General features: G+C 45.7%; 1 protein-coding gene across 1 annotated transcript in view; it reads left to right on the top strand.

Moving 5' to 3' along the window:
* Nucleotides 1-23,881, top strand: part of ADAM33 (ADAM metallopeptidase domain 33) — a gene marked incomplete at both ends in the record, with an annotated part of 85,137 nt that overhangs the window by 44,063 nt on the left and 17,193 nt on the right. The window contains 3 exons of the mRNA XM_082250501.1: nt 15,770-15,846; nt 21,660-21,813; nt 22,657-22,710. Coding sequence (XP_082106627.1) covers nt 15,770-15,846; nt 21,660-21,813; nt 22,657-22,710 — 285 coding nt within the window. The remainder of the gene's footprint in view (nt 1-15,769; nt 15,847-21,659; nt 21,814-22,656; nt 22,711-23,881) is intronic.

The following is a 23,881-nucleotide window of genomic DNA, read 5'->3' as shown; positions in this document are numbered from 1 at the left end:
CAAAGTTACAATTTACAAATAAACTCCTGAGCAGAGATAAGTGCTGGGAGGGAGGGGGGCCCACACAAGGAAGGGGGATTAGTGAGGGACAACTGTCTCTTTCTCAACAGATAAAAGCTGATAGCAAGGAGAGGGACAAATCAGATTCAGGTGCTGGAGGAAGATTTCTGTATTTGTTGTCCATCACTAATTCCCCTCTCTGTGTGGGCCCCCCTGTGTGCTCGGGCCCCATACAAGAGGGCTGGAGGTCCCCCCCTATCAGAGGCCCTGGCTCTACTGACACTGTTCACTGCTCCATGACACCATCCACTGCTCTACTGACACCATCCACTGCCGTACTGACATTTCTGACACCGTCCACAGCCCTACTGACACTGTCCTCTGCTTTACTAACACCATCCTCTGCCCTTCTGACACCATCCACTGCTCTACTGACACTTCTGACACCGTCCACAGCCTTACTGACACCGTCCTCTGCTCTTCTGACACCGTCCTTTGCTCTACTGATACCATCCTCTGCCCTACTGACACCACCCACTGCTCTACTGACACCATCCACTGCTCTACTGACACCGTCCACTGCTCTACTGACACTATCCTCTGCCCTACTGACACCGTCCACTGCTCTACTGACACCATCCACTGCTCTACTGACACCGTCCACTGCCCTACTGACACCGTCCACTGCCCTACTGACACCATCCACTGCCCTACTGACACCGTCCACTGCTCTAATGACACCGTCCACTGCCCTACTGACACCGTCCACTGCTCTACTGACACCGTCCACAGCCCTACTGACACCATCCACTGCCCTACTGACACTGTCCACTGCTCTACTGACACCATCCACTGCTCTACTGACACCATCCACTGCTCTACTGACATGTCCACTGCTCTACTGACACCATACACCCAGGAAATGTGAGAAATAATGTATATATCATACAATCATTCCATTAACAAATACCACATACACTGCATATGTCATTTTTTTAGAAATTATGCTTATAAAATAGTTTACCATTTGCCATTAAAAAAATAAATAAAATAAATATGTCCCTGGATTTCATTTTGAAAATCTGGTCACCTTATTCTAATCTGCTGCTAGCTTTTCAGGTGTCAGCACTGATGAACCCACAGATTGTTTGTTTGGAGTGACATTCATGTGGAGTCAGGTGGAATCCTGAGGTTACCTGAGTAATGCAGAGCGCATGGCGGGCTGTAAATCAGGGGCTGTGGCGGTCAGGAGGGGGGGGGAGCGCGTCACATCAAGAATGCGTAAAAATGACAGAATTTATGAGCTTAGATATTCCTTTCTCCCAGCTACACGAGACAGAGGAACGCGTCCGCCACACTTTATTAGATTGCACAATCCGCCATTCATCCACTAAGAGAAGCACTCAGGGCATTCACTGTCACTGTTATTCTGTTGGGTCTCTTTATTGGGGAGCTCACATAGTGTGTGTGTGAGGGGGGGGGGGGGGGGGGCGGCGGCATGTTCAAATTTTTCAGCTGATTCTACAAAGTTTAAAGTGGACCTGATTTAAAAAAAAAAAATTGCTGTGTGATAGGGAACACTAGAAATGCTCAGAAACCTGAGACCACTTCCTGGTATGCGAGGGTGCCTAGGCACTACTACCTGTAGTAGAGAAGGCAGGAGAGTCAGGAGGGTGCCTAGGCACTACTACTGAACCTGTAGTAGAGAAGGCAGGAGAGTCAGGAGGGTGCCTAGGCACTACTACCTGTAGTAGAGAAGGCCGGAGAGTCAGGAGGGTGCCTAGGCACTACTACCTATAGTAGAGAAGGCAGGAGAGTCAGGAGGGTGCCTAGGCACCACTACCTGTAGTAGAGAAGGCAGAAGAGTCAGGCAACTAGCATTTCCCCATAAATATTTAGATGAAGTTCAGCTGATAAAGTAGAGATCCTTCTTGTAGTGTGGGATTGGGGCGAGTTCCTCCTCTGAATCACTCAGCTGTGCTTGTTGTAGGTAGATCTGAATACCGGAGACCAAAGTACACAGGCTATTCACAGCCTAATAGTGACAGATTCAGCTGAAGGGGTAGAGAATCCACAAGCAGAAGGAGAGGGAGGTGAGCCCCATCTCTGAAGAGCTCAGCTGTGTTTGTTGTGATTAGTCTCGAATAGCCATAGACCAAATAATACAGGCTATTCACAGCCTAATAGTAAATGATTAAGCTTAAGAGGAAGAGAACATTCTTGTAAAAGGAAGAGGGGATGAGTTCCTCTGCTGAATCACTCTTGCGCTTGTTGTGGTTGGACTGAATAACTTGAGAACACATTGAACAGGCTATTCACAGCCTAATAGTAAATGATTTGACTGAAGAGGTGGAGAACCTTCTTGAATCTCCTCCTAATCACTCAGCCATGTGTGATTAGAACTGAATAGCTGCAAACCAAAGCTGATGCTGAAGAGGTTGAGATCCCTTAACCAGAAGGAAAAGGAGGCGAGACCCTCCTCTGAATCTCTCAGCTGTGCTTGTAGGTAGATCTGAATACCGGAGAGCGAATAATACAGGCTACTCACAGCCTAATAATAAATGATTCAGCTGAAGAGGGAGAGAATCTTCTTGTAAAGGAAGAGGGGATGAGTTCCTCTGCTAAACCCCTCTTGCGCTTGTTGTGATTGGACTGAATAACTTGAGAACACATTAAACAGGCTGTTCACAGCCTAATAGTAAATGATTTGGCTGAAGAGGTAGAGAACCCTCATACAAAAGGAGAGGGAGGTGTGCCCCTCCTCTGAAGAGCTCAGCTGTGTTTGTTGTGATTAGTCCTAAACAGCCATAAACCGAATAATACAGGCTATTCACAGCCTAATAGTAAATGATTCAACTGAAGAGGTACTAGAGAACCTTCTTGTAAAGGAAGAGGGGATGAGTTCCTCTACTGAACCCCTCTTGCGCTTGCTGTGATTGGACTGAATAACTTGAGAACACATTAAACAGGCTATTCACAGCCTAGCTGTGTTTGCTGTGGTTTTTCCCAAATAGCCAAATTAAACAGGCTATTCACAGCCTAATAGTAAATGAGTTGGCTGAAGAGGTAGAGAACCCTCATACAATAGGAGAGGGAGGTGACCCCCTTATCTGAAGAGCTCAGCTGTGTTTGCTGTGGTTATTCCCAAATAACCAAATTAAACAGGCTATTCACAGCCTAATAGTAAATGATTCGGCTGAAGAGGTAGAGAACCCTCATAAAAAAGGAGAGGGAGGTGACCCCCTCCTCTGAAAAGCTTAGCTGTGTTTGCTGTGGTTATTCCCAAATATCCAAATTAAAACAGGCTATTCACAGCCTAATCGTAAATGATTTGGCTGAAGAGGTAGAGAACCCTCATACAATCGGAGAGGGAGGTGACCCCCTCATCTGAAGAGCTCAGCTGTGTTTGCTATGGTTAGTCCCAAATATCCAAATTAAACAGGCTATTGACAGCCTAATAGTAAAGTATTCTGTTGAAGAAGCAGAGAGGAGATTCAAGTACCACGCCCCCTTCATGCCAAGTGGTATAAATTAAATGTTATTATTTTTTTTTACTATTTATAATTTATAATTATTTATAATAATTATATATAATATTTTTTTATTATTTAAAATGATTTATAATTTAATTTATTTATTTTGTTAGTCTTAAATAAAACTCTTTATATTCCATTGAAGTGCTGTGTAAGACCGGTGTGGTGTTGCAGTCATTGGTTCAGTAATCCTCCTAGATCCTGATTCATCTTATTATGTGTGACTGTTTCCTGTATCATGATGGAACGATCACCCTTCGTGTCTTCCCATAGCATGCAGCACTGATATCAGTAATAATCTGCGGGGCCCCCTGGAGGACACCGCTAGGCAGCTGCTCTATAGGGGCCGGGAGCAGGCCTGGACAGGCAGTACATTCTAATGGTGGCGTCCCGGGCCCCTCGCTTCATAAACTTTACAGAAACTAGAGCCTAGGGGCCCAACTCCGATCCCATTGACAGCTTGCAAACTACTACCTCTGGAGTTAACCGTTTCCTCTTATCTGTCACCTTGCTGTGATTTCTCATAGCTGATGAGGTCATCTTGCGTTGCTGGTAAAGGATGGGTTGTAGTCCTAAACCCCTTTTTCAGGCCAAAAATCACACACTTGCCGCATGCTCATTCTATGAGCGCTTTTGTCATTTCATATAAAAAGCCATCAATACTTCAATACCATCAATGCAGACAATCAATAACACAAAAACACATTGCACCTATTGCAGACGGCATTAGATGAAAAGGGGGTACAGCAACAAAGTATGTCACTTAAAGTGGGGTTCCACTCATTTTTGTGTTCATTAAAAGTCAGCATCTACAAAAAGTGTATCTGATGACTTTTAACCACTTCTGGACCAGAAGGATTTACCCCTTTATGACCAGGCCATTTTTTGTGATTCGGCACTTTTAATGGACAATTGCGCGGTCGTGCGACGCTGTACATAAATAAAATTGATGTCCTTTTTTCCCCCCCACAAATAGAGCTTTATTTTGGTGGTATTTGATCACCTGTGCAATTTTTTTTTTTTTTTTTTTGCGCTATAAACAAAAAAAGAGCGACAATTCTGAAAAAAAAAAAAAAATAATAATAATAAAAAAAATATTTTTCACGTTCTGCTTTGACATTCCCAAAAAAAATTAAAAAATCAAAATGTTTTAACATTTTAGGCCAATTTACTAGTAATGGCGGCGATCTGCGATTTTTAGCGGGACTGCGACATTGCGGCGGACAGATCGGACCCCTAACTGACATTTTTGACACTTTTGGGGGGACCAGTGACATTACTACAGTAATCAGTGCTAAAAATATGCTCTGTTACAGTAATAATGACACTGGCAGGGAAGGGGTAAACCCAGGGGCGATCAAAGAGTTGAGTGTGAGCCTAGAGGATGCTTACTAACTGTGGGTGTGGGGGGAGAGACTTGTGGAATCAACACAGAGACCTGTGATCCTATATAGAAGGATCACAGGCTCTCTGTGTTCATTCCAGAGAGGACAACGGTCTGCTGTGTTTACAACAGCAGACAGCCGTTCTCTCTCAGTGGGGAGCAATCGCAGGTGCCCGGTGCCAATTGCGGCCCTTGGCCCAGTGGATCGACTTCCCTGCTGTCTAATGGTGTATCTGCGGTGGGCGGTCGGCAAGGGGTTAAAGGAGTATTTTTAAAAATGTTGCACCCTGTGCAAATGGGAGAAAAAAATGAATCTTATTAGGCTAATTTCTCTCAAGGTCAAATATCATTCATTCATAAGAATAGAGTGTAGCAGGAAAATACTGCATTGTGGCCACTAGATGGGGTCGCCAGTACAGTATTTGTACATTGATATCATATCCCCCCTCAATCATCTCTTCTCCAGAGAGAATAAGTTCAGTGCTTGTAGTCTTTCCTCATAGCCGATGTCCTCCATTCCCCTAATTATTTTTGTTGCCCTTCTCTGGACTTTCTCCAGTTCCAGCACATCCTTCCTGAGGACCGGTGCCCAGAACTGGACAGCATACTCCAGATGTGGCCGGACCAGAGTCTTGTAGAGAGGAAGAATAATCTCTTTATTTCTGGAGTGAATCCCCTTTTTTATACATCCCAGTATTCTGTTGGCTTTGCTTGCAGCGGCTTGGCATTGCATGCCACTGCCAAGCCTGTTGTCTACCAGTACCCCCAGGTCCTTTTCCATCCTAGACTCACCCAGAGGTTCCCCCCTAGTGAGTAGCTTGCTTTCTGTTTTCTGGCACCCAGGTGCATTACTTTACATTTTTCAACATTAAATCTCATCTGCCATGTAGTTGCCCACCCCATAATTTTGTTCAGGTCCGAATGTAAGGTTTCCACATCCTGCATAGAAGATATCGGCATGCTTAGTTTAGTATCATCCACAAATACTGAGATTGTACTAGATATCCCCTCCTCTAGATCATTTATGAATAAATTAAACAGGATTGGCCCCAGGACAGAACCTTGGGGACCCCACTTTCCACACCCGCCCAATCTGAGTACTCCCCATTAATCATCACCCTCTGTACTCTCCCCTGGAGCCAGTTCTCTATCCAGGTACTCACCTTATGGTCCATACCTACCTTCCTTAGTTTGTACAGTAAGCGTTTGTGGGGAACGGTGTCAAAGGCCTTTGCAAAGTCCAGATACACCACATCCACAGGCTTACCTTTATCTAGGTGGCAGCTCACATCATCGTAGAAGGTTAATAGATTGGTTTGGCAAGAACGATTTTTCATGAATCCATGCTGATTACTACTAATAATACAGTTTTCATTACTAAAGTCTTGTATGTGGTCCCTTAACATCCCCTCCAAAATCTTGCAGACTACAGATGTTAGGCTGACCGGCCTATAGTTACCCGGGATACATCTCGGCCCCATTTTAAATATTGGTACCACGTTGGCTTTTTTCCAATCAGCTGGCACCATACCCATCTGAAGACTATCCTTAAAGATCAAGAATAATGGTCTGGCAATCACTTGGCTGAGCTCTTTAAGAACCCTCGGGTGCAAGCCATCCGGTCCCGGTGATTTATTTATGTTAAGTTTCTCTAGTTTAGTTCCAAGTCTATCTTCTGTTAGCCATGGCGGTATTTCCTGAGGTGTGTTGTTTAGTTTGGCCTTACAAGCTGGGTTAGTGTAGCCCCCCGATTCTTTTGTGAAGACTGAAGAGAAGAAATTATTTAACACTTCCGCCTTTTCCCTGTCCTCTGTGGCCAAAACTCCCTTATCGTCTTTTATGGGGCCAATGTGTTCTGGCCTCACTTTCTTACTGTTTATATACTTAAAGAATTTCTTGGGGTTCTTTTTACTCTCTTCCGCTATATGTCTCTCGTGTTCTATTTTAGCTTCCCTGATTTCATCTTTACATTTCTTATTACACTCTTTGTAATGCTTGAATGCTGCCAATGACCCCTCAGCCTTGTATTTATTAAATAATAAATCGTGATAATCAGCGCAAACCAAAAAAATTGTATAAGTATATACACAAGGCTGCAAACAATCAGTGCTGAACACAAAACACCTGTGATAAATCTGTAATAAATATTGCTGCGCCAAGTAAAAGAACAAGTATGCTTAAATAATTTATAATCAGAAAACAACTCAATGCTTATAAAAATCAAATAACAGTGATAATCGGTGAAAAATAGCAGTCCCAATAGTGAAAACTAAAGGTGAACAATAAATCCAATAAAGCAATCAATCTTCATCTGTGATTTAAATAAAGTGCTGCATGCTTCACTCCAGTGCTCCCAGTGGCTAGATAAGCAGCTCACTTTTGGATTAGACTCCTGAGAGTCATACACGCTTTGGGATGTGTACAGATGGATATACAAAGATGACAGCCTGGTCTCCCTTCATCCACTACTTCCAGCTGCCGCTCCACGTGGGCCAAGGACCCGGTGTGAAAAAAGGAAGAAAGGATCTAATGCTCTCTGTTTGCAAAACCTTTATTCCTCTTACTAAACAAAAATCCACTTACATTCAAAAGCACTTCAGCAGTGCGAGCTTAACAGCGTCAGTACAGCTCTCTGTGTACCTCCAAGGATCGACATACTCCGAGCAGACTCCTCCCCCGTACACGTTACGAAGTCTCAACGAAGTCTCTGACGTAACGCGTATGGGGGAGGAGCCTGCTCGGAGTATGTCGATCCTTGGAGGTACACAGAGAGCTGTACTGACGCTGTTAAGCTCGCACTGCTGAAGTGCTTTTGAATGTAAGTGGATTTTTGTTTAGTAAGAGGAATAATTAGATCCTTTCTTCCTTTTTTCACATCGGGTCCTTGGCCCACGTGGAAGTAGTGGATGAAGGGAGACCAGGCTGTCATCTTTGTATATCCATCTGTACACATAACAAAGCGTGTATGACTCTCAGGAGTCTAATCCTAAGGTGAGCTGCTTATCTTGCACTAGCCACTGGGAGCACTGGTGTGAAGCATTCAGCACTTTATTTAAATCGCAGATGAAGATTGATCGCTTTATTGGATCTATTGTATTTTTTTAAAGGCCTTTCCTTTAGCATTAATATGCATTTTTATGTTGGAGTTTAGCCACCCAGGGTTTAGTTTTGCTCTTTTAAATTTCTTTCCCTTTGGAATTCACTGGTCAATCCCTTTGTTAACTATGCTTTTGAAGCACTACCATTTCTCCTCCGTGTTCTTTGTTCCCAGGGTTCTATCCCATTTGATATTTTCTAGCAGAGAGCGCAGTTTTGGGAAATTGGCTCTTTTGAAATTCAGTGTCCTTATATTGCCCTTGTGTTTCCTATTACTATAATTAATACTGAGACTAATTGACCTATGGTCACTGTTTCCTAAGTTGTCCCGTATTTCTATATCCGTGAGCAGGTCTGTATTGTTGGTAATCAGTAGGTCAAGTACCGCATTGTTTCTTGTCGATGCATTCACCATCTGCCAATTTATTCTTTTTGAATTATTACTGTATCTAGGTCTTCCACAGGGATGGTGAGAACCCCTCATAATGGGCACAGCATGTGTACAGCTGTGGCCAAAGATTTTGAGAGTGACACAAATATTAATTTTCAAAAAGTCTGCTGTTTCAGTGTTTTTAGATCTTTTTTGTCACATTTTACTATGGAATACTGAAGTATAATTAAAGCTTTTCATAAGTGTCAAATGGGAACCCCTCATAATGGGCACAGCAGGTGTACAGACCCAGGAACTCAGCACAGGGATGGTGGGAACCCCTCATAATGGGCACATCAGGTGTACAGACCCAGGAACTCAGCACAGGGATGGTGGGAAACTGCCATTCCACTCCCTGACAGCGAGGTGTGAGGTTGCTGATTCCTTAGCTCGTGTGCTTCCAGAAGCCAGGGGCTAGAGTTGTTTCTCTGCCCCAGGAGGGATGCTGGATCCTGGGGAGGACCCCGGCGGGGGCCCCCTGGATAGGCCTCAGCCTATGGAAGACATGGAGCTCGGCCCAAGGAGGGGTGAATCCCTATCTACCTTTAGACGGAGGATTGTGGACAAGCTGACAAGGATTGAGAAAGAGGAGGAGAAATTGGCAGCTTTAAAAACTGAATTTAAAAAGAAAAAGTTGTATTGTGCCAAACTGTACAGTAAGAAGAGACCGGCTCTGAGGCCTGAATTGAAGGACTTGGAGCAAGCTTTGAGGAAGCAGAAAGAGTTGGTGAGCTCTCTGAAGGAAAGTAGCGGAGCTTTTAAGGAAAAATACAGGAATGAGGAACGTTTCAGCCGTATGAGGAGAGGAACCGTTTCCAGCATGGAGAGTGACCCAGCCAGTGAAGAGATGCAGGTACCGACAGAGTCAGCAGAGAGTGAGAAAGTGGGCCCGGAGGATGAGCCCAGCTCTTCAACACCTCAGACATCTGCTGAGCCCCCAATGGCGGAGGCCTCTGTCTCCCTCCCTCTGCAGCAGCAATGTGGAACATCTGAGCAGGAGGTTGAGGGGGGTACTGGCATGTTGGAGTTCATCGCTGAGCTGGAAACCCCTCTGGATGGAAGAAAGTTACATTTTTCTGCGGATTCCTCAGATGAGGATATGGATACCGTTCCTCGCCCTATGAAAGAGAGACCTGTGGAGAGAGGAACATTCACCATGAAGCCTGCAACAACCAGGAGGAAGTTTGATCCCACCATCAGCCATGACACTGCAGAGGTAACAACACAGCAAGCAGGTACAGTGTGTGTGCAAGGTGGTGATGTGAACTTTAATGACAATGTGCTTGCTGAGGGTTGTAGTGCTATGGGCTGTCAGCCCACACCCATAGACAATGTGCAGCATGCAGTGCAACCTGATGCACCTGCTAAAAAAACTTTAAATGCGATTGGTGGGAAAACTGAAAATAACTTTGAGCTTTTGGTTGAAGTGTCTGCAGAGAGGAGCACCACGGACATTGCAAAGGCTTTTCCTGACCCAGATAAAGCTGTTGTTCCTGAAAATGGTGCAGGAGATGCTGGGAGCAGTAGTGCTACAACTGTTGGGGATTCTGCAGTAAAAAAAACTGTGATTGAACCTAGGAAAGCAGCTGAGTGCTTAGAGAAGGGGGAGGGGGTGGGTCTTGTCTCTGCTGCTCCAAAGACTGCAAGGGTTGATTCAGGCTCCTTGTCAGCAGGTGTGGTTGTGTCTAAGGACAATGCTGTAACTACTGGTATGTCTGGGAGGAAAACCTATGCTGGTGCTGCTACAGGATCTGGTAGGGGGGAGCATGGAAATGGTTTATCTTCCTCACTATTTAAAAGGAGGAATGTGGTTCAGCTCAGATGGGAAGGCGAAGGTATTCCCCCATATAGGAGAGCTGTGGTTGATAAGATTCTGCAGATGGGGTTTAGACCCGAAGATATCTTCGCCCTGATCAGTCCGACCGGCTCCTATGAGTATGATTTGTCCTTTATCCGTCCGGAGTCTTTGGACATATTTTGGGAGAAATATGAGCATGTGTGTAGGAGCCTGCCGGACTGGAGAGGGCTCATCCCCAAAGTTGTGTCACGTCAGCCACTTATTAAAATGGTGACGATTCTTGTGCGCAATGAGTCCATACCACAAGGGGATTTATCTGTATGGCTGAGGAGATATGGAGACATCCTGAGCCCCTTACACAAAATTATGGATGACCGAGGAATATGGACGGGGGGATGGTCTGTGCAGCTAAAACTGAGGGTTATTGATAATGTCATCCAGCATCTGCCATCCTCAGCTTTCCTGGGAAGGGACAGGCTGACCATCTTTTATCCAGGCCAGCCAAAACTGTGTAATAAATGTGGGGATAAAGGGCACTTTGCATCCTCCTGTCCAGTGATGAAATGCTCTCTGTGTCAGGATTTAGGGCATTTGGCAAAGGATTGCAACATTATAAGGTGCAACTTGTGCAATTCGGTTGGGCATCCTTATAGCCAGTGTCCCGAGGCAATGCATAACCAGCCTGAGCTCATGAGAGAGTTCTTCCGCCTGGACATGGAGGATGCTCAGAGCTCAGCAGCTAGGGTGCCTGCGATTCCCTCTGAGTCTGTGCCAATGCCCAGTGTGCCTGTGTCTTCCCAGTCTGTGCGTTTGCCTAGTGTGCCTGTGTCTTCCCAGTCTGTGCGTTTGCCTAGTGTGCCTGTGTCTTCCCAGTCTGTGATTTCCCAGTCTGTGCCAATTCCCAGTGTGTCAGTGTCTTCCAAATCTGTGGTGCCCCAGTCTGTGCGTTTGCATGTATCAGTTACCGAGAATGTGTCCAATCCTTCTGTGTCTATGTCCTCCAAAATTGCAGAGGCCGCAAGAGGTGCTGATGCAGGGGCATCAAGTGCAGTGCCAGTCCCACCCCCTCGACATTTCAGGGCTTCTATTGAGGACCAGGGGATGCAGAGGAGTGGGGAAAATGGTGAAGAGGCTGGCCTGGTGGCAGATAAGGTAAGGGAGAGTGGGGGTGAAGGGGAGGCTAAGAGTGGGGAGACTGTAATTTGCAGTTTGTCCAAGGATGATGTGGAATGGTTGGAGGAGAAAAGGAAGAAGGGCAAAAGAAAAAAAAAAAGGTGTTCAGTTGCCCAAAGTCCTAAGGTTTTGCCCTTGAAAAATAAGTTTGGGGTCCTGTCAGATGATGACGATGAATGGGACTCGTTGAGTACGGCGTCTTCTATGGATGATGAGTCCCAGGGTGCATTGAAGCGCACTGGTTCTCCAGGGAGAGAGAGTAGTCAGGCTAAGAAACGGCTGCCTCAATTATCCTAATGGCAGTTCCCACTCCGTTAAAAGTGGCAACCATTAATGTTGCCAGCTTAAAATCAGTGAGTGCTCGTCATATGGCCTTATTTTTGCTCAGCGAGTTTGATGCTGACATTTTGTTTTTGCAAGAGACCCATCTCAGTAATCTGGCTGATATACATCTGGCAAAGAAGGAGTGGAGACGTGGTCCCTCCTTTTGGTCTCTTGCGGCCGAGCCTTACAGCGGGGTTGCGGTCCTTTTTTCTGGTATGGTAACATGCCGACGGGTAATTGAGGTAGAGATTGGGAGATGCATGATTTTGGATGTCTCTGTGAGGGGGCAGGACCTGCGCCTGATTAACATCTATGGTCCCCAGACAAAATGGGACAGGAAATGCCTCTTTACAAAGATTAAGCCTTTTCTTTTTACGGCTCAGCAGGTTATCTTTGGAGGTGACTTCAACACCATTACTAGGCCTAAAGACAGGAGAGGTTTCAGAGATAAGCTGGGCTATGACAGCCTTTTCCTGAATGCAATGGTTAGGGAAGCAGGTCTGGTAGATGTGCACATTAAGCGCTGCCCAGACAGCACGGGGTTCACTTTTCAGCGAGGTAATAGTCAGAGTAGGATAGATAGGTTTTTTTTAAAGGAGGACTCTGCTTTTTCGGCACCTGTTTGTCGGGCAGTGGAGTTTTCTGATCACTGTATTCTATATTTGACTCTGAATGCCTCAGGCGTGCCACCTAGGGGGAGGGGTATCTGGAGATTGAATTCGGCCCTCCTGGATGACGAGGAAGTAAGACAATCCTTTGAGGAATTTTTTCAGGCACAGGTAACTATCCTAGACTTTTGCAACAGTAAGTCAGAATGGTGGGAGCTTATAAAACAGCGGACTGTTAGGCTTTTCAAGGCCATAGGGAGAAAGAGACAGCAAGATAAGTATATCACCTACCAGCGTTTGCGGAGGAAACTTGACCGCCTTGTATCGAATGGAGGAGATTCTGGGGCGATCTCTGAGGTGAAGCTCCTCCTGAGGACCCATCAATATGACCGGCACGCCTCTTTGGTTCAGGAAAGGGACTATGGGAAATACCATTCGCCTGACCCTTACCAGAATTGTAAACAGAGCGTAGCAGTTAAGACGGTCAATGGCCTGAAGGACAGTACGGGCTCTCTGACGAAGTCTAGGTCAGGGATCCTGGAGGTCGTCAGGTCATACTATGCTGATCTCCTGGGAGGAAAGAACCTTGATCGGACAGGGATGTTGAGTTTTTTGGACTCTACGCCAGGTCTGGAAAATATTGTTCCTTTGATGAATTTGACAGATGAAATCACTGCAGATGAGGTGATCCAGGCTATTGATAAACTAGCCATCAGGAAAACGCCAGGGCCAGATGGTTTGACAGCCGAATTTTATAAATGTTTTAAGAAGATCCTGGCTTCACACCTTGCGGAGGTTTTTAATGGCTGTTTGCATGAGGGTTCTCTCCCTCCTTCCATGAGGCAATCTGCAGTGGTTCTTCTGTCAAAGGGCAAAGATCCTTCGATGATTGAGAATTGGCGCCCCATTAGCCTTCTTAATGTCGATAGAAAGATACTGGCAAAGATTTTTTTCTGGCGATTATCATCAGTGGCAGGCGATTTGTTATCCCATCACCAGCACTGCGCAATCCAGGGTAGAAGCACTTTCTCAGCTGTGTTAGCTGTCCGGGAGGCCTTGGAGCGTTGTAGGGCTGCTGGTTGGGGTAAATATCTGCTGACATTGGATCAGGCTAAGGCCTTTGATAGGGTTAATCATGAGTACCTATGGCTCCTTCTTGGCAAGTATGGCCTGGAGGGGGGTTTCATTGATTGGCTCAAGATTTTGTACAAAGGGGCTGAAAGCTTTCCTCTGGTTAATGGTTGGGTTGGGCAGCCCTTTGTGGTTGGCTCAGGTGTGCGTCAGGGGTGTCCTTTGAGTCCTCTGCTATATGCGTTTGCAATCGACCCCTTCATTAGAAGGCTAGAGAGTGGACCATTGTGTGGGGTACCTTTGGGCATCGCTGGTGAGCCTCCTTTGAAGGTTGTGGCTTATGCTGATGACGTTTCTGTTTTTGTCTCTGGGTCTGGGGAAGCGCAGGAGGTGGTCTCAGTGACAAGGCAGTATGCGGAAGCATCAGGTTCAAAGGTCAACCAGGACAAGTGTGAAGCTTTCTGGATGGGCGTGGAAGGTGAGAGCTTTGTTCTCCCGGATGACTTCCCGGAGCCCCAACAAAAAATTAGAGTTCTAGGCATTGAATTTGGCCCAGGTGACTATGGTCATGCAAATTGGGTGAGCAGGCTGGAGAATGCCAATGCCAAGGTGGCGAGCTGGAAAAGTTGGCGGTTTTCCTTAAGGGAAAAGGTTGATCTGATCAAAGGTTACCTGATTCCAATTTTTCTGTATGTCAGTTTTGTCTGCATTTTGCCAGTGTCTCTCTATACCAGGATCTATAGTTGTTTCTTCCAGCTGTTATGGGGAAACAGAATAAACCTTGTCAAAAGGAGTGTGACTTATCTTCCTAGGCGGGAGGGTGGTCTAGGAATGATCAACCCTGTAGTCTTTTTCTCTCTGATGTTTGTAAAGTACAACCTTGGTAACATGTTGGCAGAGAGACCGCCTGGGTGGGTTGGTATTTTCCAGTCCTGGTTTAGGCCCTTTCTGCGAAACTGGGAAAATGGTGGGCCAGTGAAAAGCCTGAGGGTCAAGCATGATAAGCTCCCGACTTATGTTGCCCCGTGTTTGAAAATACTTCGGCAGTGGCAAGTAACGGCAGGGGAGATCAGATCTCTTCCAAGGAAACTTCTTGAGAAGCGGATCATGAGCTCTGTTTTTTGCGAACCACTGGCCTTAAGGGATTGCCCAAGCCTAGTTTTGGGGGAGGGTTTGCGTTTGATTAATTTGGAGAGAATCCCAATGAAGTTTAGGGATCAGGCTTGGCTCGCTTTCCATGGAAAACTATATGTGAAGGGCAACCTGAAGTTTCTCTCTGTGAGTGATCGTGGCTGCCCGAGAGTAGAGTGTGGAGGTGCGGTGGAGTCCATGGATCATTTTTTGCTTCAGTGCCCTTTTAATATAGAGGTGTACAAGAGGGTAGGGAGGGCTCTGAGTGTACCCTTCCTCCCCCATATGAGTTATGCAGAGTGGGTGTATGGGGCATTCCAGACTCGCCGGGATTATGATTTGGAAACACTTTTTTTAGTTAGTGTAGTAGTCCGTTATTTCACGTGGAGTGCACGGTGCCAGGTATCCTTACGGAGTAAAATCCTCCCTGTTGAGGTGGTGGTGCAGAACATTCTGGGTGAGGTTGGGAAGATTCGGGGTCTTGAGAAAGACAGGTGGCAGCAGGAGGCCTGGATAAAGGCGTGGAGGAATATCAGGACTCTGTAGCTGCTGCCTGTTGATCTCGGGGTGTGCGGCTTTTCTTTCTGTCCTTGCTTCACTCCCCTAGATTTTCAGATAAAATATATTTTTGATAAAAGGCTCCATGCATGGTGACGGTGATGTTCCTTAGTCTGGCTCTCTCGTAGGGTTTATGCTGTGCGCAATTTGGTTTATTTATTATGTTCTTGTTTGGTTTTTGGTTTTGTATAGTTATATTTAATTATTTTGTAAATATGTTATTTATTAATTTATTTATTATGGTTTTATTGTATATAAGTTGTTGTTTGTAAGATTTTTCAATAAACAAAATTAACCCCTCATAATGGGCACAGCAGGTGTACAGACCTGGGAACTCAGCGCAGGGATGGTGGGAACCCCTCATAATGGGCACATCAGGTGTACAGACCCGGGAACTCAGCACAGGGATGGTGGGAACCCCTCATAATGGGCACAGCAGCTGTACAGACCGGGAACTCAGCACAGGGATGGTGGAAAACCCTCATAATAGGCACAGCAGGTGTATAAATCTATAGGCATTATCACAACTTAATAGTGGTGCAAAGGAATGTATTTTGGGGACTGTAACATAAAGATAAGGACATGGAGGACAGGGAGGGGCATTTCAGATCTGGAGGATGTGACTCTTGGCGGCTGTCTATAACAATCTATTCCTGCACACAGGCTCATTGCTGTTACACAGGAAAGGTGGAGGGAGTTGCGGAATCCTCAGTCTCTGTGTGTACCTGTCATGGGCTCAGGTAAGCGATCACTACTCCGATTTACATGAAAAATCAGCACATTGTTCCAGTATGAGTTACTGCATGAATCAATGATTTCAGTCATTTAAAGGGAAACTATTTTTAATCACTTTTATTTTGCTTTTAATTGTATGCTTTTTTATACTTTTATACAATTTTATACGTTACCTAGGTTTCTCGCCATACATGGTAAGAGGTTCCAGGCTTGGCAACTGATATGGAGGAAACAAACTTGCTGAAACAAGTCCTTGTCTGGGTCCTGGAGCTCAGAGACTTAGTAGAGCTTTGGGTGGGAGCCAGACCCCAATATTAGTCTCGGCAGGTCTTTGTTTATGTGATCTGAGTGATACTTAGGGATCTCTCTCTCACTCTCTCCTCTGTGAGAGCCTCCTGTAGCTGTCTAGAAAGGCGACAGCCACTGTATAAAGACCAATTGTCTTAGCTCTTGCTGCCCATTGTCTTGAGGTTGGACTGGGCCTCCCCCTCGACAGCCATCCGACAACATAGTGAGAAAGGAGACAGCCACTTGTCCTTGCTCTGAGCCATTCCTCTGCATTCCTCTTGCCACCACTTGTCTTAGGAAAGTGCTCAGTGCTGAGTCGAGTGGTCATCCCCTTCCTAGCTGTGTTGTCAGACAGCCACTTGTCTTGACTCGGCGCCCTTTCTTGGGACAGGCGGTGGCAGCAGGAATGAAGAGGAATCCCATGCTTGTCTCTGGTCTGTGGATTACATTCAGAGCCCAGGCAAGCAGCTATCTCCTACCTAGCTATGTTGTTGGACAGCCACTTGCAGAGGCGTAAATAGAACCTTCAGGGCCCCGATGCAAGAAACCATGAAGGGCCCCCCGGACCCCTGGCCAGGGATCTTCCCTTCAAGCCTGGGGCTCTTCCCACTGATCCTGGGGCCCTTTACTCTCTTTGCGGGGCCCTTTCACAACTTCTGCAGTGGGCCCCTTCCTGCCATCTTGGGCCCCCCCCCCCGCGGTGGTAGAATGGTAGAATGCCAGGGCCCGGTCGCAAGTGTGACCTTTACGATCCTGGAAGTTCACACACTGGTGTCAGTAGTTTTTATTTTTTGGTATTTTAATTGTATTATTTTTTATCATTTTATTTTATGTTTTTACAATGTCACTGACTATGACTCTGTCCATTCAGAAAAGGAAGGAGCTGGTAAATTACATATTTACCGACCCCTTCCTAGTTCTCTATTGTGACACATCCCCTGCAGCAGCCGGCAGGAGAGGGGAGGGAGCACAGTGTGGGTGCAGCATAGTGGGGGGAGGGGATAAGGGGAGCACACAGGGGCCCAGAGACAGCAGAACACAAGTTAACTGGCGGCGGGGACAGCATACAGAGGAACCAATCTCCTCCATTTTCCTCCTGCAGCTACAGGAGGAAAGAGGAGGGCAGTGATTTCTCTACATGCTTCCCCCGCCGCCCCTCCTATCCAGGTGTACAGGGGAGCCACACAGGCCCCCTGGAGCAATGGGCCCGGTTGCAATTGCAACCCCTGCAACCCCTGTAGTTACGCCCCTGGCCACTTGTCTTGGCTACCAACCCTTTCCTAAAACAAGTGGTGGCAATAGGGATGGGGGGGGGGGGGGGCATGTCAGCCTTCCATTCCTCTGCATTCTTATTGCCATCACTAGTCTTGGAAAAGTGTTCAGAGCCGTGACAAGCAGCTGCCCTAGCTAGGAAGGAGAGGCTGCTCAGCAATTAGCACTTTGCCATGGCAAGCAATGGACAAAGAATGTGGAGAGAAAGGGGACAAGTCTGCCTCCCATTCCTCTACATACTTCTAAATGCCACTTGTCTTAGGAAAGTGCTCAGAGCTGAGACAAGGGGCTGTCTCCTTCCTAGCTGTGTTGTCGGACAGCCGCTTGTCTCAGCTCTGAGCTCCTTCCCAAGTCAAGCGGTGACAATAAGAATGCAGAAGAATGGGCAACTACCTCTTTTTTTCTGCATGTAACGAAAACAGAAAGGTTTTAGATAACAATGTAATTAGTGTGTTGATGTGGAGAGAAAGTAGGATCCAGGGAAGGCAAAATTAAAACAGATTAATCTTCACCTTTAAGCAGGGGCTGCAGGGGTTGCAATTGCTCCAGGAGGCCTGTGTGGCTCCCCTGTACACCTGGTTAGGAGGGGTGGCGGGGCAGCATGTAGAGAAATCACTGTCCTCCTTTTTCCTTCTTTAGCTGCAGGAGGAGAATGGAGGAGATTGGTTCCTCTGTATGCTGCCCCCGAAACTCCCCTTCAAATCCAGTTCACTTGTGTTCTGCTGTCTCTGGACCCCTGTGTGCTCCCCTGCCCCCCCCTACTGTGTTGCCCCCCCCTCCCCTACACTGTGTTCCCTTCCCTCTCCTGCCGGCTGCTGCAGGGGATGTGTCACAATAGAGAACCAGGAGGGGGTTGTTCAATTTGTAATTTTCCAGCTCCTTTCTTTTCTGAATGGACAGAGTCATAGTCAGTGACATTGTAAAAAAATAAAATAAAATGATAAAAAATAATACAATAAAAATCCAGTGGGTGAACTTCCAGTATCGCAAAGGTCAAACTTGCAACCAGGCCCTGGCATTCCCCCACTGTGGGGAGGCCCCAAGATGGCAGGAAGGGGGCCCACTGCAGAACTTGTGAAAGGTTCCCGCTGCGGCACCATAATAAAGGGCCCCACAACGAGAGTAAAGGGCCCCAGGATCAGTGGGAAAAGCCCCAGGCTTGAAGGGAAGGCCCCCGGCCAGGGGTCTGGGGGCCCTTCATAGTTTCTTGTACCGGGGCCCTGAAGGTTCTAGTTAGGCCTCTGCCTTTAAGAACTCTTAAACCCCCAATATAGGGAATTCCAAAGACCCAAAACTTCAGTTGTGTCAAATCCATATATAGTAAATTGCTCCAATAATTATTTATTTTTTAAACTAGAATTTTTTTTTTTTAACACTTACAGAGGGAAAAATAATTATTTGATTCCCTGCAGATTTTGTAAGTTTGCCCACTTACGAAGAAATTAAAGTAGACGTCTATACTAACACTAAAATCCCTGCATCTATAGACCTCTAACATTAACCTATTTAGCCCTGTAAAGAAGAAATCAGTATACTTACCTTTTTTTAAGCTGATCTGACCCGATCCCACGCTGAGCTGTCAGCGTTGGTTTCGCTGTGTAGACGGGTGTAGAGGACACATCTGACCATGGAAGCCCCATAGTTAGTCTATGGGTGACTTCCCTTCCCACTTATTTCACAGCCATTGTCGGCTGTGTCCTCTGCAGAACTTCCGCCACTGGAGACGGGATCAGATCGACTTCAAAAAAGGTGTATATATATATATATTAGGGATCGACCAATAAAGCCGATATATCGAGGGCTGATATGCACTTTCCCCGATATATCGGAATCGGCCCCTGAGGTTACCGATATTACCGATATTTCGGGAAAGTGCATGTACCGGAGTGATGCCCGCAGCTAGAGGCATCACCCCGGTACCGGCGTCCATAGCCGATGGTCGGCTGTCTTGTAATGACAACCAATGCGGCTGAGAAGCTGCTCGGCTGTCATTACAAGGAGCGGGGGGACGTCCCCCCCCCCTCCCGCCGCCTTCCACAGCTCGCCCTGGTCTCCCGTCCCACCGGGAGACCCAGGCAACCAGCCTGCACTGCCACCGAAGACCCGATGAAAGCCACATTCCGCTCTGATCGGGTCTGTGAAACCAAAAAGACTCACGTCACAGGGTCTCCATGCAAAAACCCTGGAAGTGATGTCATGACATCACTTCCAGGTACTCGGCGCCAGATTAAAAAAAAATGACAGCATTCAAAACAGCCAAACTTTTGAATGCTTTTAAATGCAGAGGAGGGGTTTGGGGTCTTTTAGACCCCCATATCCCCCCACAAGAGTACCTGTCAAGAAAAAAAAAAATGTAAATGTCCGAAAATATTGGCGCATATCGGCCGATACCGATATGCATTGGCCAAAATATCGGTACTGGTATCGGCAACGAAAAACCGATATCGGTCGATCACTAATATATACTGATTTCTTCTTTACAGAACTAGATAGGTTAGTGTTAGATCGTGGAGGTCTATAGATACAGAGATTTTAGTTTTAGGGTGGACTAACACTTTAAAGGTCTATCATTTTTATCATAGGTGTATTTTAAATAATAGAGACAGAATATTAACCAAAAATCCAGAAAAAAACACATGATGATACAAATTTTCTAAATTGACCATATGTTATAAATTGACCAATGAACCAACCAACAATATTTGTGGCTCCCACAGACTGGCTACAGTATGTGCTCATGTGGTACACAGATTAGTCCTGTCAATTTAAGAAGGTGCTCCTAAGGACAACTCGTTATGTGTATAGAAGACACCTGTCCACAGAATCTTTCTTCCATTCAAACCTCTCCATCATGGGCAAGACCAAATGCTGTCAAAGGATGTCAGGGGCAAGATTGTAGACCTGCCCAAGGATGGAATGGGCTACAAGACCATCAGCAAGAAGCTTGGTGAGAAGGAGACAACTGTTGGAGCGATTGATCCTAAATGGAAGAAATACAAAGTAACCATCAAATGCCCTTAGTCTGGAGCTCCATTCACCTCATGGGGTAAGGATGCTCATGAGAAAAGTGATCTACACGGGAGGAGCTTGTGAATGGTCTCAAGCCAGTTGGGACCACAGTCCCCAAACAAACCATTGGGGACACAGTACGCTGCCATGGATTTAAATCCTGCAGCGCCTGCAAGGTACCCCTCCTTAAAAAAACGGCACATGTATAGGCCCATCTGAAGTTTGCCAATATACATCTAAATGATTCTGAGAAGGATTGGGAGAAAGAGTTGTGGTCAGATGAGACCAAAATTATAGTAAATAACTCGACTCGCTGTGTTTGGAGGAAGAAAAGTGCTGACTATGACCCTAAGAACATCATCCCTACACTCAAGCACGGAGCTGGAAACATTATGCTTTGAGGCTGTTTCTCTGCTAAAGGTACAGGCCGACTTTGGCACATTGAGGGGACAATGGACGGGGCCATGTATTGTAAAATCTTGGATAAAAACCTTCTTATCTCAGCCAGAACACTGAAGATGGGTTGTGGATGGGTCTTCCAGCATAACAATGACCCAGAACATACCGCCAAGGCAACAAAGAAGTGGCTCAAGAAGAAGCACATTAAGTAGTGGCCTAGCCAGTCTCCAGAACTTAATCCTACAGAAAATTTAGGGACGGAGCTAAAACTTTGAGTTGCCAAGCGGCAGCCAAGAAACCTTCCTGAGATGTGTGCAAACCTGGTAACCAACTACAAGAAACTTCTTACCTCTGTGCTTGCCAACAAGGGTTTCTCCACCAAGTAATAAATCATGTTTTGCTTGGGGATCAAATACTTATTTTACTCACTGAACTGCAACTCAATTTTTAACATTTGTGTCATGGGTTTTTTCTGGATTTTTCGTTGATATTCTGTCTCTATCATTTAAAATACACCTATGATAAAAATTATAGACCCTTCATTTCTTTGTAATTGGGCAAACTTACAAAACCTGCAGGGGACCAAATAATTATTTTACCCACTGTATATATGAAACTGAAAAAATCGTTGTTTTGAGACCTTTAAAGTCCCTGTATTTGGGGTTTAAGGGTCGTTCGTTACCTGGGATGACTCCAGACCTATTTTAGCATAGTAGCCTTTTAAGAAATTTTGTTGGGTTGTTGAAACTTTTACTATGTTTCTTTTGAACCTTTGGATTTAGCCATTAATTGGGATTACCACTATTTCCCCCAAACCACCATGAAAAAAGTCACCATTTGTGCTTCACAGTGGCCATATCACCATTGGAGATGACACCTATGTTATTGATCACCACCATTCTTCTGGATCCTTGACACCTGTGGCCACCATGCTGAGGAAAAGGACATCACTGCCCGTCTCTCATGACCGCCAGACACGTTCATTGTATTTTACTGCCACCGAGGTAATGGCTCACCATGTATTGCTATCCAATATGCCTACACAAATCCATGTGAAATTCTAAATGGCTTTTTCACTCCCAAGTATACAATTCCATATTTAGGTGGGACTTTTCAGGAATTCTACATAAACAAGTATAAAAAGCTATAAAATGTATTTTATTACACATATAAATATACACCATAAACATCAAGGCAATACACAAGGCCACATAGTGATCAAGACATATTGGGTATAGTTCTCTTTACTTCCAACGTATTTCGAACAAAGTGTTCCTCAGGGGAACAAGAGTAGGAAAGAGACCCAAGATATCACAATACATATTTGTGGCCATGATCATTGCTGTGTTAAAAGTTGACCGTCAAACCCCAGATAAGCCCAAGGAGGGTGCCTCCCTCAACAGGACCTAAAGCCCCAACTCTTCTATATAAACATTACTTGGGATAATACATAATATCATCAAAATGGTGATCATCCCCCCAGTTCCAAACAATAGCCACGTCACCACAGACCTGGCGAGTGATTGAGGGGTAATTACCCAGAGCACCTTCCAGCCAGATCATGTGTTAACACGTGTTGTTTGGATATGTATTTATGTGGGTTATTAATAATGCATTGGAGTTGCTATTGGAGGACTCCAGTTAGCTGACTTATTTGAAAACAACTCTCCTCGTGACATTGTTTCAATCAGCTGGGCTTCATGATGACTATTCCATTGTACAAGGCCCATTGTGACATTTATTGTGTACAGCTTTGGAGCTTAAAATGAAAGTTGCAGTTGGAATGGTGGAATTGGATCATTTGTTTTGATGGAAATTAAACTTCCATTTCATGTCTTTGTTGTTAGGGTCAGCGAAAGAGCTACAACATTGAGCTATTCCTGGTCGCCGACAAGAAGGAGGTGAGATCTTTCTTCTGCAGAGCTCTATTATTCATGTTGTCCCAGCAGAGGTTGGCCTACTGACTGCGCAGGGTTAAAGAAGTACAAAGGGACCCATTACAGACCCATTACAGGGGCCAATAGGTGAGGATTAAGATGGACTTTCCCTTCCACTTCTGAATACATGGGTCCTTCTAGACCAGGTGCTTTGGCATGGGATGGGGTCTGTTAGTAGAAGCAGAGTCATCAGTGGTAAAATTATGGACATGTCTCTAAAGATTGGTCCAGTTAAACCTGGAATGATATTAAAATTTTTCACAATTTTACAAATTTTTTCTACGAAATTTCTCCATTGAATATCATCATTAGGTTATTCTGTCCTAAATCTGGTGTGAGCTGTTCATTGAAGGAAGTTGGAAAAGGGAATGTTATAGTAACTATATTTTCTGTCTCGCAATACTTGTATCAAAGTTTTATATTCTGGGGAAATACCATTTAGCAGTTAATGGCACTTTTCCACTGCAAGTACTGGCTCGGCTCTACTCGGCCCTGCTTGGCTCGGTTTGCTTCTCCACTGCTGGTACCGCATGGTACGGTGTTGGAACGGTACGGTACGGTATGGTTTGCTTTTCCACTAAAGTAGTACTAAAGTTAAGTGGGTGGGATAACAACGGGGTGGGTGGGATTCTCTGACCAATCAGTGGCTAGTAGTGACTGCATGCAAAGGATTGTGGGATATGGTACCGGGTATGGTACCTGTTGGAACCACAATCGAGTAGGTACTGTTTTTGAGAGCCGTACCGTTCGGTTCCATGCAGTGGAAAAGCGCCGCCGTACCGTACCGAACCGTTCCTACACTATACCATGCAGTACCAGCAGTGGAAAAGCACAAAAGCGAGCCGAACGTTCGGTTCCATGCAGTGGAAAAGCGGCATAAGAATGTAAAAATACACATCTACCTTTTACCGACTTTTCTCTAAAGCCTCCTGCCAGGGCTAGCTAGCAGTCACTGACTGTATTTTTGAACTGAACTTGCTATCTATTTTGCTGTTTGGGGTGGTTAATGAGTAGCTGCCATGAGCATTGCACAATATCCCCCGGGACAATATCCCCCCCGGAAAACATCCCCCTGGACAATATTCCCCCTGGACAACATCCCCCTGGATAATATCCCCCCGGGACAACATCCCCC

The sequence above is a fragment of the Pelophylax lessonae genome, assembly GCF_965119305.1.
Source record: "Pelophylax lessonae genome assembly, chromosome: 1".
Classification (NCBI taxonomy): Eukaryota; Metazoa; Chordata; class Amphibia; order Anura; family Ranidae; genus Pelophylax; species Pelophylax lessonae.
This window is presented reverse-complemented; position numbering and strand designations above follow the sequence as displayed.